This window comes from Cervus elaphus, unplaced genomic scaffold (genome assembly GCF_910594005.1).
Source record: "Cervus elaphus unplaced genomic scaffold, mCerEla1.1, whole genome shotgun sequence".
Lineage (NCBI taxonomy): Eukaryota > Metazoa > Chordata > Mammalia > Artiodactyla > Cervidae > Cervus > Cervus elaphus.
Window position 1 is genome coordinate 327,412 of NW_025316735.1, and position 15,888 is coordinate 343,299.

General features: G+C 54.7%; 1 protein-coding gene across 1 annotated transcript in view; it reads left to right on the forward strand.

Moving 5' to 3' along the window:
* Positions 1-15,888, forward strand: part of LOC122691327 (proto-oncogene tyrosine-protein kinase receptor Ret-like) — a 49,218-nt gene that overhangs the window by 20,329 nt on the left and 13,001 nt on the right. Inside the window, 9 exon segments of the mRNA XM_043897940.1 lie at positions 1,771-2,034; positions 3,839-4,126; positions 6,490-6,731; positions 8,021-8,216; positions 9,497-9,696; positions 11,823-12,081; positions 12,796-12,921; positions 14,441-14,551; positions 15,368-15,490. Of these exon segments, the coding sequence (XP_043753875.1) occupies positions 1,771-2,034; positions 3,839-4,126; positions 6,490-6,731; positions 8,021-8,216; positions 9,497-9,696; positions 11,823-12,081; positions 12,796-12,921; positions 14,441-14,551; positions 15,368-15,490 (1,809 nt within the window).

Below are 15,888 nucleotides of genomic sequence, written 5' to 3' on the forward strand. Positions count from 1 at the left end.
CCTTTGAAGTCATCCTTGGGAAGCCTGGCACAGTGCTGGCAACCTTCCAGTTTTCTTCTGTTTCACCACTTTGGGATCCAAAAGGTCTTCACCAGTTCTCCTCACCTGACTCTAGTTGGCTCTTGATTGTTTCCCACACACAAGTGTGTCTTCAAGGACCCAGGCAGCCCCAGGGTATCTTCCACTGGTGTGGAGTGGACCAACCACTCATCTTGGTGGCTGCAAGAGAAGCAGAATGTAGGTGGAAACAAATTGATTGAAAAGAGAAATCGCTCACACACAAGTACAATGTTTCTCATGTTTGCTTTGTGTGTTAGTATTTTTTATGCTTTGTAGAGAATATTGGCAGGTTTTCAGTTTTTTTTTAAAGCATCACCTGCCCATTTATCCATCTTTTTAAAATTTCTTACTATTTAAAAATAACTGTTTATGATGCAAAATGTTGAACATACACCAAGTCAAGAGAGTAGTAGGATGAGTGCCCCATTGGTTCACCCAACGTGGCCATGGTCAGCATCCCTCTTCCTCATGGCATTTACAGCTCTACCCACAGCCTCTCAGTGATAAATTTAGGCCACAATTACATACGTTGAAATGCACAAATCTTGGCTGTATGTTGTTGACAAATGGATGTCCCTGTGTGACCCACACCCCATCAAGATATGAAACATGTATGTTTCCCAGAATATGCCCCCTGCTTTTCCAGTCTATTACCTCCCCTACCCCCAGCTGGTACCCAGTTTGATTTCTGTCACCTAAAATCAGTCTGGAACGGTGCCATGTGATTCTTTTGTGCTGCTTCTTCCACTTAGCAGGATGTCTATGAGATGTGTCCAGGCTGTCGTGTGTATCAATAGTTTGTGCCCCATCCTAACTGCATAGGGTTCCATGGTGTGATGGACTGAGGTTTGTTATCTGATAACCTGCTGGAACACATCTGGGTTCTTCCCAGTTCTTGGCTCTGTGAATAACCCCAGCATTTGTGAACAAGTCACTTGACGGACATATGTTTTCATTTTTCTCAGATAAATGGAGTGGAATTTTTCGGTACTATGGTAGGAGCATGTTTGACTTTAGATGAAGATTTTGTTACTTACAGGGGCTTCCCAGGTGGAACTAGTGGTAAAGAACCCACCTGCCAATGCAGGAGGTGTAAGTGATGCAGGTTCAATCCTTGAGTCGGTAAGATCTCTTAGAGGAGGGCATGGCAACCCACTCCAGTATTCTTGTCTGGAGGATTCCAAGGACAGAGGAGACTGGAGGGCTATAGTGCATAGGGTTACAAAGAGTTGGACACGACTGAAGTGACTTAGCATGCACGAATGTTGTTACTTATAAAGTGCTCTAGTTCATCTTTGGGGACCCCTGCCTGCTCTGCTTGTCTGGCAGCGTCTTGTACACTTCAAAACTCTGGCTCCAGGTGATTTGCTCAGAAGCTTGGGTGAAAGCCGAGTGGTTTACGTGCTTATCTATCTCAGGTAATCGAGGATGATATTGCAACTGTTTATGCTTCCTCACTTCCTCCTTTTTCTGTTTTAAAGCAGTGTATTTGCAGCTAGTGTTTAGCTATACAGATAACTGTGTGTTGATGTTCTTAGGAATACAGATGAGAAAGACCTAAGTTTTCTTTTTTGGCCCACAAGGAAGCTATTACTAAAATGTGAAGTTAGGCCGCTGGGAAAGGTGATCTGCCTGGGAGGGCTGCTGGGCTCTGCACCATGGTCGTCCCTCAGTCCCTCCTTCCCTCACGTGTTTCCCTGCCTCCCACAGCCCCGCTGGGACTCTACTTCTCCAGGGACGCTTACTGGGAGAAGCTATACGTGGACCAGCCGGCCGGCACGCCCCTGCTCTATGTCCATGCCCTGCAGGACGTGCCAGAGGAGATGCCCAGCTTCCGCCTGGGCTAGCACCTCTACAGCGCCTACCACACGCGGCTGCACGAGAATGACTGGGTCCGCATCCAGGAGGACACGGGGCTTCTCTACCTTAACCAGAGCCTGGATCACAGCTCCTGGGAGAAGCTCAACATCCGCAGTAAGGGGGCGGCCCTGACCCCACCCCCACATGCCTCATTACCCACCCCGCCCTGCCCTCACCTGGTCCTTCCTTAGAGCCCATCACACAGCTCCTACGACTCCTGCTGTGTAAGAGTGGAGCAAGTGAGATGGGGCTGGCCTGTCCTCTTTGTCCAGCCCGTGAGGGAGCCAGGATGAGCTTGAGGACCACTGATGACCCTCAGGCCTCCTGAGGCTGTTGGGATTTTGGAGAACTTATGTGGAGGACTTGAGGGGCTCTCTCCATGCTGGCTCCAAATGTCTTCCAGTTGGATTAACAGAGATGTGGGGTTGTGAGAGAAGAGTTAAGAAAGGCTAGAGACATCCCAAGATCTTGATTTAGTGGATGATCTGGAACTTGGTGGAGAAGCAGCTGTTTGCACAGAAAGCCCACCTTACCATCAGCAGCAGGCTGCTCTTGGCACCTGGTGAGGACTGGGGCCTGGTGCCGGGGAGGAAAGTGGAGCAGGAGGAAGGCCTGGACGGCTTCTCAGAGCAGGGGTCCAAGCTGGAGTGAAGGCCATGTGTGACCCTGGTACTGGGAGGAGGTTGTTTGTGGAGCAGAGTTCTGCCTTGTGGCACCAAATGGTGATCACAACCCCACCTCTTGCTCTATAGACATGGCCTCCCTGGGCCCTCACGCCAGCTCTGAGCTCCTGTGAGTGCTGAGAGGCAGACACTCTGCTGTGAACAGTACTGCCAGAGTGAAATTTGCCAAGGGTCTGAGTTTCATAGGAGGCCTGTTCTGTTCGTGATTGGAGAGCAGCCTCATGCACCTGCCAGCTCTAGTCAGGAGAGAAATCACAGTAATTAGAACAGAGAAAGTTTATATGGAGAATTATTAACCACAGCAGGGGACTGGAGCAACAGAGGACAGGCTAGTAAGAAGCAGAGAACTGATGAATATGGGAGGAGTAGATGTAGCGGGGGGACACTTACCTAGAGCTAAGATAGAAGGCCCAGGAAGAGCCCCCGCCCCAGCTGAGATCCAGATGGGTTGGACGGGGGTTGCTATGGTGCCTCCATGATGGAATTTGCCAGAAATCCCCTCTCTAGGTGCTGGGGAAGTCTGTGTCTCTGCAGGGGTGGCATGGAATTCCCTGGGGGTCCCGTGGTTAGGACTCTGAGCTTTCATTGTTGAGGTCTTGGGTTCAGTCCCTGGTCAGGGAACTAAGATCCCACAAGCAGCAACACTGGCAAAAATAGAATAGAATAAGTGTTTTATTTATTTTTAATTGAGGGATAATTACAGTATTGTGTTGGCTTCTGCCATACATCACAATGAATCAGCCATAGGTATACATATGTCCCCTCCCTCTTGAACCTCTCTCCCCCCTCCCACCCAATTCCACCCCTGTAGTGTTTTTAAAAGTGAGAAAAGAAAGAAAGTGGTTGGGGTAGTGGGTGAGGGAGGGAAGGGAGGTCACCTGAGGTGCCAAGAGCCTGCCTTGGGGAAGCACTCCATCTTAGACCCAGGGTTCAGCGCACCTCTCTGAGGAAGGGTATTTGAACTGAGATTTGGAATAATCAGAGAGATGGACCTGTGAGGCACCCCCCAGGATGAGGGAGCAGAGCCATAGGGCCCTGAGGCTGCCAGATCCCAAGTCCAGGGCCGTAGGGGGCAAGCAGGAGGTAGGGGGCAGGGCGGGGTTCCCAGCAGAGCCCCGCTAGCCTTGGTGAGGACTAGGCTTTGCACCAGCCCGGAGCTCCTGCCCTCTCCCCATTCAGATCCCAGCTGGGCAGGTGTGGCTGACACCCTGGCGGGGCCTGACTTGTCTCTGCAGAGGGCGGCTTCCCGCTGCTTACCATCTACCTGCGGGTCTTCCTGTCACCCACATCCCTACGTGAGGGCGAGTGCCAGTGGCCAGGCTGTGCCCGAGTGTACTTCTCCATCATCAATGCCTCCTTCCCGGCTTGTGGCGCCCTCAAGCCCCGGGAGCTCTGCTTCCCTGAGTCAGGCCTGTCCTTCCGCATCCGGGAGAACAGGCCCCCTGGCACCTTCCACCAGTTCTGCCTGCTGCCCGTGCAGTTCCTCTGCCCCAACGTCAGTGTGGCCTACAGGCTCCTGGGAGGTGAGTGCCAGCCGCATGGAGCCTTCCTCGATGCCTGCCGAGTGCCAGGCATGGCCCTGCAGTTCCTCTACATGAGCCGTCCAAGTTGATTACACCACCCCATCATCCATTCATTCAGAGGTCCACGTGTATCTCATGTATGCTGGCCACAGGCCAGGCATGGTTCTAGGGACCAGGGATGAAACAGTGAACAAGTTCAGGCCCAAATCCTGCCTGTCTGGACCTTCAATGCCTGGGGCAGGTGGAGACCACACAGGCGCTAAGGACGTTGGGTGGCCTCTGAAGGGACCAGGTGGGAGGTAATGCTGAGAAGGCACGGACTGGTGGAGACCACTGTCCTAAATCAGGTGGCTGGAGCAAGGTAAAGGAGGGTGCCCAGCAAGCAGGGCGAGCTCATTCAAAAGTGCGGAGGGGGAGGTGCGGCTGGAGGGGAGGGCAGAGGCTGCTGAGGGCAGAAAAATGCAAGGGAGGGGGCAGGACTTCCTGATGAGGGGACTAGGGAGCCATAGAAGGTGTTTTCAGGAGTGGGGGGAGGGTGTCATTGACAGGATATAACTTACTTTAAAAGGTTAGTCGGGCTGATGTGTTCGAAATGATTTGGGGCGAGTGGTTTGGAGGAAGCAGGAAAACTATGAAGAGGCAGGAGACATCCTTGAGTGAGAGGATGAGGACTGGGGTTGAGGGTGAAAGCCTTTAGGCCACAAGAAGCAGGCAGATTCTGGGCATGTTTTTGCAGGAAGATCCAGCAAGATTTTCTGGGGAGTTGAATGTGGGGTGTTGAGAGATTCACAAGGGGACCAAGCATGGTTCCAGGATTCCGCCTGAGCCACTGTAAGGACAGTGGACCTTGTCACAAGATAGTCCTACCACACGATGGCCCTGGGGAAGCCACATGGATATGGGGTAGGGGAAGGGCACTGGATCCGAGTGGAGATGAGAGAAGGCAACTGAGCCGCTGTGTGTGAGGTGCCATTGGACAGTTTAAAGGGGACTTAAAGGGGACACTTTTATGCTGGATGGCTGGTAAGTGAAGCCTGGATTCCCCCCAGGTTGATGGCACCCACACATGGTCATAACGTTAAAGGAGCACTCAGTAGTGTAAGGAAAGTAGTCACTCACACTTCCACATCCCTTCATTTATCCTGCCACAGGGATGGATGTCTTTGTACAAAATTGTCCCCAAAGCATATGGTTTAGTGTGCTGCCTTTTTCACTTAAAAAGAAAAGCCATTTTTGTAACCATAAGCAATACAGGGAAATGTGTAGTTCACATGTAATATGTGGCTCTGATGTGATTTTCCACCAAGTGGAGTTGACAGCCCTCCTGAGGTTGGCTATGGGGTGGTCACTGTTGACCTTCAAGCGTTCAGCTTTTCCCCCTTTCTGGGTCCTTTCTGGAGGATGAATTCGAGGACAGGCTTGGGTTGAAGAGTATATTGTTATTACTGGTCCTCCCCTCACCAGGTTGCAGTTAGTCATTGAACTTACAGCAGTGTCTGGCGATGAACACACACAGCATCTCATCTTCTGGGGCTTCCCTGGTGGCTCAGCTGATAGAAAATCTACCTGCAGTGTGGGAGACCTGGGTTCAATCCCTGGGTTGGGAAGACCCCCTTGGAAAAGGGAACGGCTACCCACTCCAATATTCTGGCCTACAGAATTCCATGAACTGTATAGTCCATGGGGTCGCAGAGTCAGACATGACTGAGCAACTCTCACTTCACTTCATCTTCTGGCGAGGAAGCTGAAGAACAGAGACAGAACCATCAGCCTCAGGCCACGCAGCCTGCAGGTGTATAGGGCAGGGATCCAAACCAGGCAGTCAGAAATATTTGTGTGTTAACATGAAATTACACCAGATGTCCCCAATGTTGGTTTTCAAGTGGTGGAATTGTGGCTTTTTTCTCACATTCTCTAAAATGAGCATGTCTTGCTTCCACAGTTAAGAAAATTCCTGACAGTTTTTCAGATACCAGCAAACGCTAGGAGCTGGATCTCTGGGCCTGCAGCGTGACTGGTGCCAGCCCTCGCCACAGAGGAGGCAGGCAGGGTGTGTGAAGGGGTGTGCCCTCCTAGGTGATTGGGTTGAGGACCTGAGGCAGACCTCCTGGTCCCTGCTCTTCCCTATCAGCACCAGTGCAGGCTGCAGGCACAGTGATGCTCAGAGCATAATCTCCACTGCAAACTGTGCTTGGAGGCTGTGCTCCACTGTGGAAGCTGAAGAGGGGCCACGGCCCAGGCCCAGCATGCACCCCAGCTCTGTCTCCTCTTGCACACTGCTCCCTGTGGGGCCCTGAGGAAGGCAGCTCACCCTCCCCTCAGCTCAGGGTCATCCTGGGGTTGCTGGTCTGTTTGGTGCTCAGGTGAGAGTCTGCCTTTCCGCTGCGATCCGGACAGCCTGGAGGTGAGCACGCGCTGGACCCTGGACCGTGAGCAGCGGGAGAAGTATGAGCTGGTGGCCGCGTGCACGGTTCGCATGGGCATGCGCGAGGAGGAGGTGATGGTGCCCTTCCCTGTGACCGTGTACGACGAGGACGACTCTGCGCCCACCTTCTTCGGGGGCGTCGACAGTGCCAGCGCGGTGGTGGAGTTCAAGCGGAAGGAGGTGCCTATGCGTTTGTCTGGTGCTTCTCTAGTGTCTGTCATCTCTTTGTTGTGCATCTGGGTCTCTCCATTCGTCATTTGTTCCTCGGTCTATTCAGCTGTCCATCTAGCCATCCAGACATGTGGCTGACCATCACTGTGGTTATTCGTCTTTCATTTGTCCATCAGTCTGTCTGTTGGGGTTTTGTTGGTTTCCAGGACAGCTGAGGAGGAGAGAGGACCAGCCCCACTGGCCCCGAGCTGACCTCTGCCCTGGGAAGCGGGTGAGGGGAGGGGTTGGGGTGCCGGTGGGGTTGAGGGTAAGGGTGCCCAGCCTCTGACTCAACCATCAGGGCTCGCATCAGAGGGGCACAACTGTGGTACTGCAGAGGCGGGGCACACTGCCCCAAGGAGACGGAGAGGACATCTGCCAGGAGGGTGTTCCCTTCTTCGGGCTGTCAGCCCCTCAAGGGAGGGCCAGTGAGTTCAGGGAGGGTACCCCGGAGTGGAGGAAGACAGGCCAGTGGATCCGGCAGGGGTGTCCCTGCGCCGCCCCTCCCATCGGGGCCCCGCCTTCCTCTTGCCTGTGCAGGCGGAGCGTGACTGCCACCTGCTGGGCCCTGGGCTGTCCTGCAGCCGGCAGGCTGGCGGGAGCAAGGGGAGGGTCGGGGTCGGATATGCTGTGGTTGCCTGCTTCTCTGGACACCCAGGGAGCAGGTTTGGTGGATGGATGGGCAAGAGGAAAGCACATGGAGTAGGGAAATGTCCCATGAGCCTGGCGGGGCAGCTCCATGGTAACACTGTGGAGCTTGGCCAGGAGTGAGAGCAGAGATGACATGTGGCTTTACTCAGAACCCCCCTCATGACCCCATCTAGCCTGGGGTACAGAAGAAGCTGTAGGAGAGCATTCTGGTGGACACTGTGCTTAGGTCCCAGCTCTGTCATCTGTCACTGCATGACATTGAGCTAACTTCTCCACTGTGCGGGGCCCAGCTTCCTGGAAGGAGAGTGGGGGTGCCCACTCTGCACTGTGGGGACCTGAATGAGGTCTTCCACAGAGCACCAGGGCATCTGTTCTAACCCATAATCATGGGAAGTCTGGAGATGCCATTGCACCTGTTGCAGAGGTGAGGTGCAGTGGCCCAGGAAGGGTGACAAGCAGGCTGGCTGGGGGCCCCTTGCAGCTTGAACCCTGGTCAGGCTGTCCCTGGAGCCAGCTCTGACCGCACACACCTGATCCACCTGCAGGGCACATGCCCTCCTATGGGCTCTGGCTTTCGGGGCCCTGACTGGCCCCCGTATTCTTTGCAGGGCACAGTGGTAGCCACGTTACGTGTCTTCGATGCAGACGTGGTGCCAGCCTCTGGGGAGCTCCTGAGACGGTACACGAACACGCTGCTCTCTGGGGATGCCAAGGCCCTCCGGACCTTCCGAGTGGAGCACATGCCCAATGAGACCTTGGCCCAGGCCAACGGCAGCTTTGTGCGGGCAACCGTGCATGACTACAGTAAGAGGGGACCAGTGTGGCCTGACAGGGCCCCCTGGGGAACTGGCGACCTGCTTTCCTTGGGCAGGGCAGCACCCTGCACAAGTAGACACCTGTCCTGGCCCTCTCAGCCCCAGGTGGCCACCCCTTCCAACCCTCTTCCCAGCCTTTGTCTCTGCTGGGCTCACCTTGGCCACCTTGGTGGGTGTTTACAGGCTGTCCTTTCTCGCTGAACTGCCCCAAGGCCAAGGCTGACCCTGGCAGGACCCCCACCACACTACCCTGTGCTGACCACGCCAGGGCTCACCGCAACCTCCTAGGTGCCCAAGTGCCCAGGGATCCTTAACCACCCCCCCCCCAGCAACTCTCCACTAACAGGAGTTGATGTCCAGTAGCAGCTCTGTGCCCTCAAATTGGAGGGTTCTGGGATGACTGTCCTGTCTGACTTCTGAAATGTGCCCACCCTCAGGGCTAAGCACCACGTGCCCCCAGGGCTCACCTGCAGGATTGGGTGTCCTCATCAGTTGCCAAACCTCCCCACCTCCCTCGTCTGCTCTCCTGCCTATGTTTTGTAGGATCACCTTTCAAATATGCCACTTGTGCTTGGATCCTTGTTTGGAGGCCTGCTTCTGGGGAACCCAGGATCACTGGTGCCTTTACCCCTTTCTGCCTGACCTAATCCTATTTCCTGTCTTCTTCCTCACCAAGCTCTGATGACCTCTATTCTGTGCAAGGGAAAATGTCATCCTTGCCCCTGCACACTCACTCTGTATGCCATGTGCACCCAGAGATCCTCGCCTCCTTTGTACTCCACTAAATGGGGATCTTAGCCTTGGCACACGGTGACTGCTCAGGAGTGTGGAAGCTCCTGGGTGCTTGAGGCCTGTGGAATCTGAGGGTCCATAGGAGGCTGGTACTGTTGCGAGAAGTTCTCAGGGGCCAGGACGGTCTTTCTGGGACCTTGCTGGTGGTGGTGGTGGGTCTTTACCTGTGTGTCCTTGCCCTGACATGCATCTTTCTTATACACATGCACACACACACACACCTCACTGAGGTTACCTCCCAGCTGAGGAGGGTCTTCTGGGCTCAGCTCAGCACAGTGACTCACATTTAAAATATTTCAACCTTAGTGCCTACAGCCAGGTCTGTTGTCTGTGTACCGTGTGGGTAGAAGTACCTGTTGTCACACGTATGCCCATGTGTCCAGGGAATGCTTTGCAGGGGAGATGTGCAGCATCGTGGGGCAGTGGTCTCCACCCTGGGCAGGGCCCCTACCTATCATCACATGCCTCCACCTGCAGGGCTGGTTCTCAACCAGAGCCTCCCCATCTCGGAGAGCTGGGCTGTGCAGCTGGCCGTGCTGGTCAACGACTCAGACTTCCAGGGCCTGGGGGAGGGTGTCGTCCTCCTCCACTTCAATGTGTCCGTGCTGCCCATCAGCCTGAGCCTGCCCAGTGCCTACTCCTTCTCCGTGAGCCGGCGGGCCCACCGCTTTGCCCAGGTGAGCTCCTGGCCTCTTGCCAGCCTGGGGAGGGGAATGGAGGAGCAGGGACTCCCAGGATGGGGTCACATGGGGGACACCACCTCCCTGAGCACACAGAGTGGCCCTGGGGAGCAACAGGCACAAAGCCAAGGAGGCTAAGGCCGTGGGAGAAAGGAGTGGGGCTGGTGGGCTTTGTGGGCCCCTCTTTGCCCTCTCCCTTCTCAGCATGTTTACATTTTTTACTAATGAAAGAGCAGTGCCAGTTAAATCTATGCTGACTTGGAAAGACATTCCTGGTGAATGAAGTGGGAAAAGTAGTTTGCAGAAGTATTGGTCTTAGGTGGCTCCATATGTTCAAAACCAAGTCTTCATTGCCAGAAATTTCCAAGTGTGCAAACATAGGCATTAGTGGAGACCTCTGCAAGGAAAGACAGGAAGTGCTTCTATTTCCTACTTTCCTGCAAGTCTGTTTGCTAGAGCTTATTTTGCATTTGTCATCAGAAAATAGTGATTAGAAGTAGAAAAAAAGGGAAGTGGTAAGAATTCATCAAAAGGATATAAGGGATAGATAAGAGTGATCTCTTTTCCTCATATCAGCCAGTGTTTAACGTTTTGGTGCAATTCTTTCTAGAATGTTTCTCTGAAGCACTTTTTAAAGTTTACTTGCAGTTATGGCAGGCATGACTTAACATACTGCATTCTCCTAATGGCATAGCTGTGGCCATGTGCCCTTTAGAATATCCCATTTAGGGTCATCTCCTAATTAGGACAGTGGCTTTGCCAGTTTCTGTGGTTGGTTCCCATGCCACCTCCGCTCCTGGCAGCCACTTAGGACCCAGCACAAGAAGAGCCACATCCTTGGACGTGGCCAGGCCACCCCACTTGCCACCCCCGCCAGGCCTTTCCTGGAAGCAGAGGGCAAGGCTGGTGAGAGGTGACGAAGCAGGGGGCCCTGAGGGGTGTCCAGGGGGGCTGAGGCAGGCATAGGCATTGCCAGGGGTGTGTCAGCAGAGCCAGGCAGTGGGGAGGGTGATGAGGGCTGAGTGGGAGTGGGGTCTGAGAGGGCGGGCCCTGCCAGCCTCTGCAACACCGCCCACCCCTGACAACTAAGTCTTTCCCTGTGCCTGGACTCACGAGGGTGCAGAGACCCGAGTCTTGGCCCAGCCTTACACACACTGCTGTCTCTCACCAGCCCCCCCTTAGTATTCATGATTATAAATTGAAGGTGGTGATCTCAGGCAATTTTGAGGATCACAGGAGAAAGTGGAAGTGAACCTGCTCTGTACAAGGAAGTGCTCGGAGCCTAGGAGGTGGTTTTGTTGTGGTATGAGGAGTGGGCTTGGTGGAGCCTGGCTCTGCCCTGGGCCTGAGCAAGGCTGAGCAAGGGCCTGGCCTGTGGCTGCAAGCAGGGGGCCCTGTGCCATCACTGCCGCCAGGCCCGCAGCCCTCGACCTTGACTGGTCAGAGCTTCTGATCTCAAGCCCCAGCAGCCCTAACTTCACCTTGGGTGGTGAGGGAGGGAAAAGGAGAGTTCAGGCCCCAGTGACCACTGTGGCCATGAGGCATCCCTGGAGAAGTATCCCTTCTCTCCCAGGGGTTCCGGCCCAAGTCTCGGAGGAGGCTCCAGGACCTGGGTGGGACAGCAACCCTGCTGTGTGAATTATGGCCCGGGTGCTGTGCTCTGGCTGACCAGGCAGGTGACCCAGGCAGGACACTGAGGATGGACCCTAGTGGTGCCCAGAGCACGACGGCCCCTGCCCAGAGGGGAGGGAGGTGTGTGGGAGGCATCCAGGCTGCCTCTGTGCCCAAATGAGGGAGCAAGTGAGGGGTGAGCCGGGCAAGCCAGCAAGCGCCTCCCTGGAGGGCCAGTCCCTAAACCAAAGCCCGGCACCCTGTGTTCTTTTCACCTCCGGCTCCCAGGAGCAGGGATGAAGGGTGGTGTCACGGTCTGCGCAGGGCCAGGCCAGGCCAGGCAGGCAGATGGGTCTGCAGATTCCAGGGGCATGGAGGATGGGGAGATTGGGGGCCACCATCTCTGGGCTGAGTGGGAAACTGTCCTGGGACTCAGCTGGCATGGAGCCCCTCCAGCCACTGTCCCAGGTGGTCTACTCACCTGGCTAAGGGTTCCGTGATCCCATGCCTAGATTGGGAAAGTCTGCGTGGAAAACTGCCAGGAGTTCAGCGGCATCCAAGTGCAGTACAGGCTGCAGCCCTCCAGCGCCAACTGCAGCGCCCTGGGGATGGTCACCTCAGCTGAGGACACCTCGGGGACCCTGTTCGTGAATGACACGGAGGCCTTGCAGCGGCCCGAGTGTTCCCAGCTCCAGTACACAGTGGTGGCCACCGAGAAACCAACCCACCAGCAAGCCCAGGCCCTGCTGCTCGTTACCGTGGAAGGGATGTGTGAGTGCCCGGCTGCGGGAAGGGTCAGGGTGGATGGGGCGTGGCAGAGCCTCGGGCTGTTCCTGCAGAAGGGTGCCGTCCTATACCCCGTCACTGACCAGTGGGCTTTCTTGAGCCTCCTTCTCTGTAAGATGAGAAAACAGCGCACAGCTGCACTGGAGGGATGATGGGGGAGGTATGACACAGTTTAGTCCAGTGTGACAGCATTGTGGGTGGCCGCTGCTGCCCATCGCCTCTGTCAGCAGGACCTACCTGTGCACTTGTTTTAGGGCTGCCAGGTACAATATAGGACCCAGGTTGAGTGTGAATTTCAGGTAAACAACAAGCAATTATTGTGGTGTAAGTACATCTCGTGCAGCCTTTGCAGTGAATTAGAAGACAAACTCCCCTATGTCCCTGTGATATTAGGGCCATATTTACACAAAGCAGGTATTCACTGTTCTCTGAAGTTCAAGTTTAATTGGGTGTCCTGCGTGTCCCTGGATGAGTCTGGCCACCTCCCATCCCCACTCCATACTCAGCCCCTTAGCTGCCCCTGCTGTGTGACTATGATGCCACCCCTCCCCCAGCAGCCCCCTCACTACCCTGCGCCCCCAGAGTTTAGTGACTGCCTCCCCTCTGGGCTCAACTCGGGACAGCTCCAGCCAGTGCTGCCTGCACCCATGGGTGCCCATGGCAGGCTGGCCCCCCATGACTGCTTTCTGCCACCCCTAGACATGCCTGAAGAGCCTGGCTGCCCCCTGTCCTGCGTGGTCAGCAAGAGGCAGCCCGAATGTGAGGAATGCGGTGGCCTGGGCTCTCTGACAGGCAGGTGCGAGTGGAGACAGGGAGATGGCAAAGGTAGGCCCTGGGCAGAGCCAGGCGGTGGGGAGTGTGATGGGGGCTGAGGGGGAGTAGGGTCTGTGCATGCAGGCCCTGCCAGCCTCTGTGACACCCCCCACCCCTGCCCATCTAGTCCTCCCCTGCGCTTGGTCCCTGCCGTGGCTCCTGATGCCAGGAGAGGGTGGTCACGAGCGCAGGGAACAGAGAACCTTCCAACTGTTTATCACCGATGGGATCACAGGTGCCTGAGACTGAGCTTGCTCTGGACTTGAGAAGGTCGGGGCCAAAGTTGAGATGTGTGTGTTTTCTTTTTACTTTATTCTAAAATTCTGAATTTCTGTATTGGTGCCTAAACCAGATGGTAATTAACATGTATATATCCATTTCTCTACCCATATACACATAAATACATGTGCAGTTGTGAATGTGAAATTGAAAGTGTTAGTCGCTCACTCGTGTCTGACTCTTTGGGACTCTGTGGACTGTAGCCCACCAGGCTCCTCTGTCCATGGAATTCTCTGACAAGAATACTGGAGTGGTAGCCATTTCCTTCTCCAGGGACTGTCCCAAGCCAGAGATCAAACTCAGGTCTCCAGCATTACAGGCAGACGCTTTACTATCTGAGCCACTATATTCACCCAATGCCTTCTCTTTTTTTTTAACTTTTTATGTTATATTGGAGCATAGTTGATGAACAATGTTGTGTCAGTTTCCAGTGTACAGCATAGTGATTCAGGTATACATATACGTGTATATATTCTTTTTCGAATCCTTTTTCCGTTGAGGTTTTTATAGCATATTGAGCAGAGTTCCATGTGCTATACAGTAGGTTCTGGTTGGTTATTTTAAATATAGTGTGTATACATGTGTATCCCAAACTCCCTGACTATCCCTTCTCCCCACTCTTCCCCCATTCACCCAATGCTTTTAAACACATAGTTCACAGACACTTTTCGAAGATCTCTTGGTAATATTACTGTGCATCCAAGAAGTGGAGGAATTAAGGTAGACTACACTGTTGACATGTCATTTATGGTTGGCTTTACTTCATGAAAACACAAACCTTAAAATAATTCAAAATATCCAAAGTGGTCTTCAGAGAGGCTCTACCCAGGAGTTCCCAGCCCAGGGGACATGGACCCAAATAGGAGGGACCTGAGCAGCCTTGGGTGTGGACAGTAACTGGCTGCCAGCTGGGCCCACCAATCTGAGGGTCCCACCCACAGTGCAGCCTAGAGAGGGTCCCAGCCTCATCTGGTCTCTTCTGGCCTCTCTGATGTGAGCCTGGCACAGCTCTGGGACTGCCTGGCTCCTCTGGCCCCCACCATCCTGGCTGCCCTGTACCTCAGGGATGCCCTGCTGGTAGGGCTCTGTGTGTGGTTCTTCTCTGCTCAGATCTCAGTTTGCTCTTCCTTGCAGGGGATGGGGTGGGGTACAGGGTTGACCTGGAAGGCCCTGGGGTGTGACCCTCCTGGCTCTGCAGTCTGAACAGGGCAGCTGCTCCCTTGTGGTCATAACTGCCCACTCTGTGTTGTAGGGATAACCAGGAACTTCTCCACCTGCTCCCCCAGCATCAGGACCTGCCCCGATGGACACTGTGATGCCGTGGAGAGCAGAGACCCCAACATCTGCCCCCAGGACTGCCTCCGTAAGCAGCCCGATGAGCCTGCACCGTGACTCTGAGCGAGCAGGAGCCTGATTGGGTGGGGGGAGTAACAAGCTAAAGGGGCTTGGACTCTCACCTGCATTTCAGCCAGACCAGCCAAGCTTCTGGGTTTTGCGTGCTGAGCCCTTTCCTAACATTTTTTTTTTAATAAAGGCGCTCCTCCCCCCAAATTAGAGCTTGCTGGCTTGACCCACACCCTTCCAGTGTTGCTCTAGCCAACTCATGGGGCACGACTCCCTGTCCCCCGTTTTGCTGACTGCCAGCTGCCCCCTCTGCCCCTTTTCTGCTTCTGAAAAGTAACCAAGTGTGGACCTTGACCTGGGCCCAGGGCAGCCTGTGGGTTCCTCCTCTCACCTGCTGCAGCCAGGGAGCTGGTTTGGGGGCTCATCATGCTGCAACTGGGGCTTCCCAGATGGCGCTAGTGGTAAAGAAACCCACCTGCCAATGTAGGAGATGCGCAGGTTTGATCTCTGGATTGGGAAGATCCCCTGAAGAAGGGCCTGGTGACCCACTCCAGTATTTTTGCCTGGAGAATCTCATGGACAGAGGAGCTTGGTGGGCTACAGTCCACAGTGTTGCAAAGAGTCGACCTGACTGAAGCGACTTAGCACACATGCATGCATGCTGAGGCTCTTGCCTGGGGTGACCTAGACTTCTGATCTCACTGTGCTCCCTGGGCGTGAGAGTGCTGACATCAGGTGGGGAGGGGCCTCTCATGATCCTGTCTGGTGGTCCTGGCTGGCCAGGTCCCCCTGGAGGCTGAGAGTGGGCTGCTGAGTGGGTGGTGTCTGTCCTCAGGGGGCGGCAGCATCATTGGTGGGCACGAACCTGGGGAGCGCCGGGGGATTAAAGCTGGCTTCGGTATCTGCAACTGCTTCCCTGAGAAGAAGAAGTGCTTCTGCGAGCCGGAGGATAGCCAAGGTGCATTGGGGGTGGGGGGGTGGGGGGCACAGCTGGCCGGGATCCCCACACCTCCCTGAGCCTCCAGGGAGCAAGGGAGAAGATTGCAGGAAGGAAGAGAAACCTAGGAGATCTTCCTCCTTCCCTGGGGTCTTGGTTCCCCCATGTGTGCAGACAAGGAGCTGGCTCAAGGCTACTAAGACTGCCTTGTGGCCCGAAGTTCCTTTTTTTTTTTTTTTTTTTTTGGCAAGGCTTATGGGATCTTAGGTGCCCAACCAGGGATTGAATCTTGGCCACAGCCGTGAAAGCTCCTTGTGCTAACTGCTGGACCACCAAAGAATTCCCTGGCCTCAAGTTCTATAATAAAGATTGGGCTGGAAAACTAGTTATTCCACCAAATAGCTCAGCATCTCCTCAGA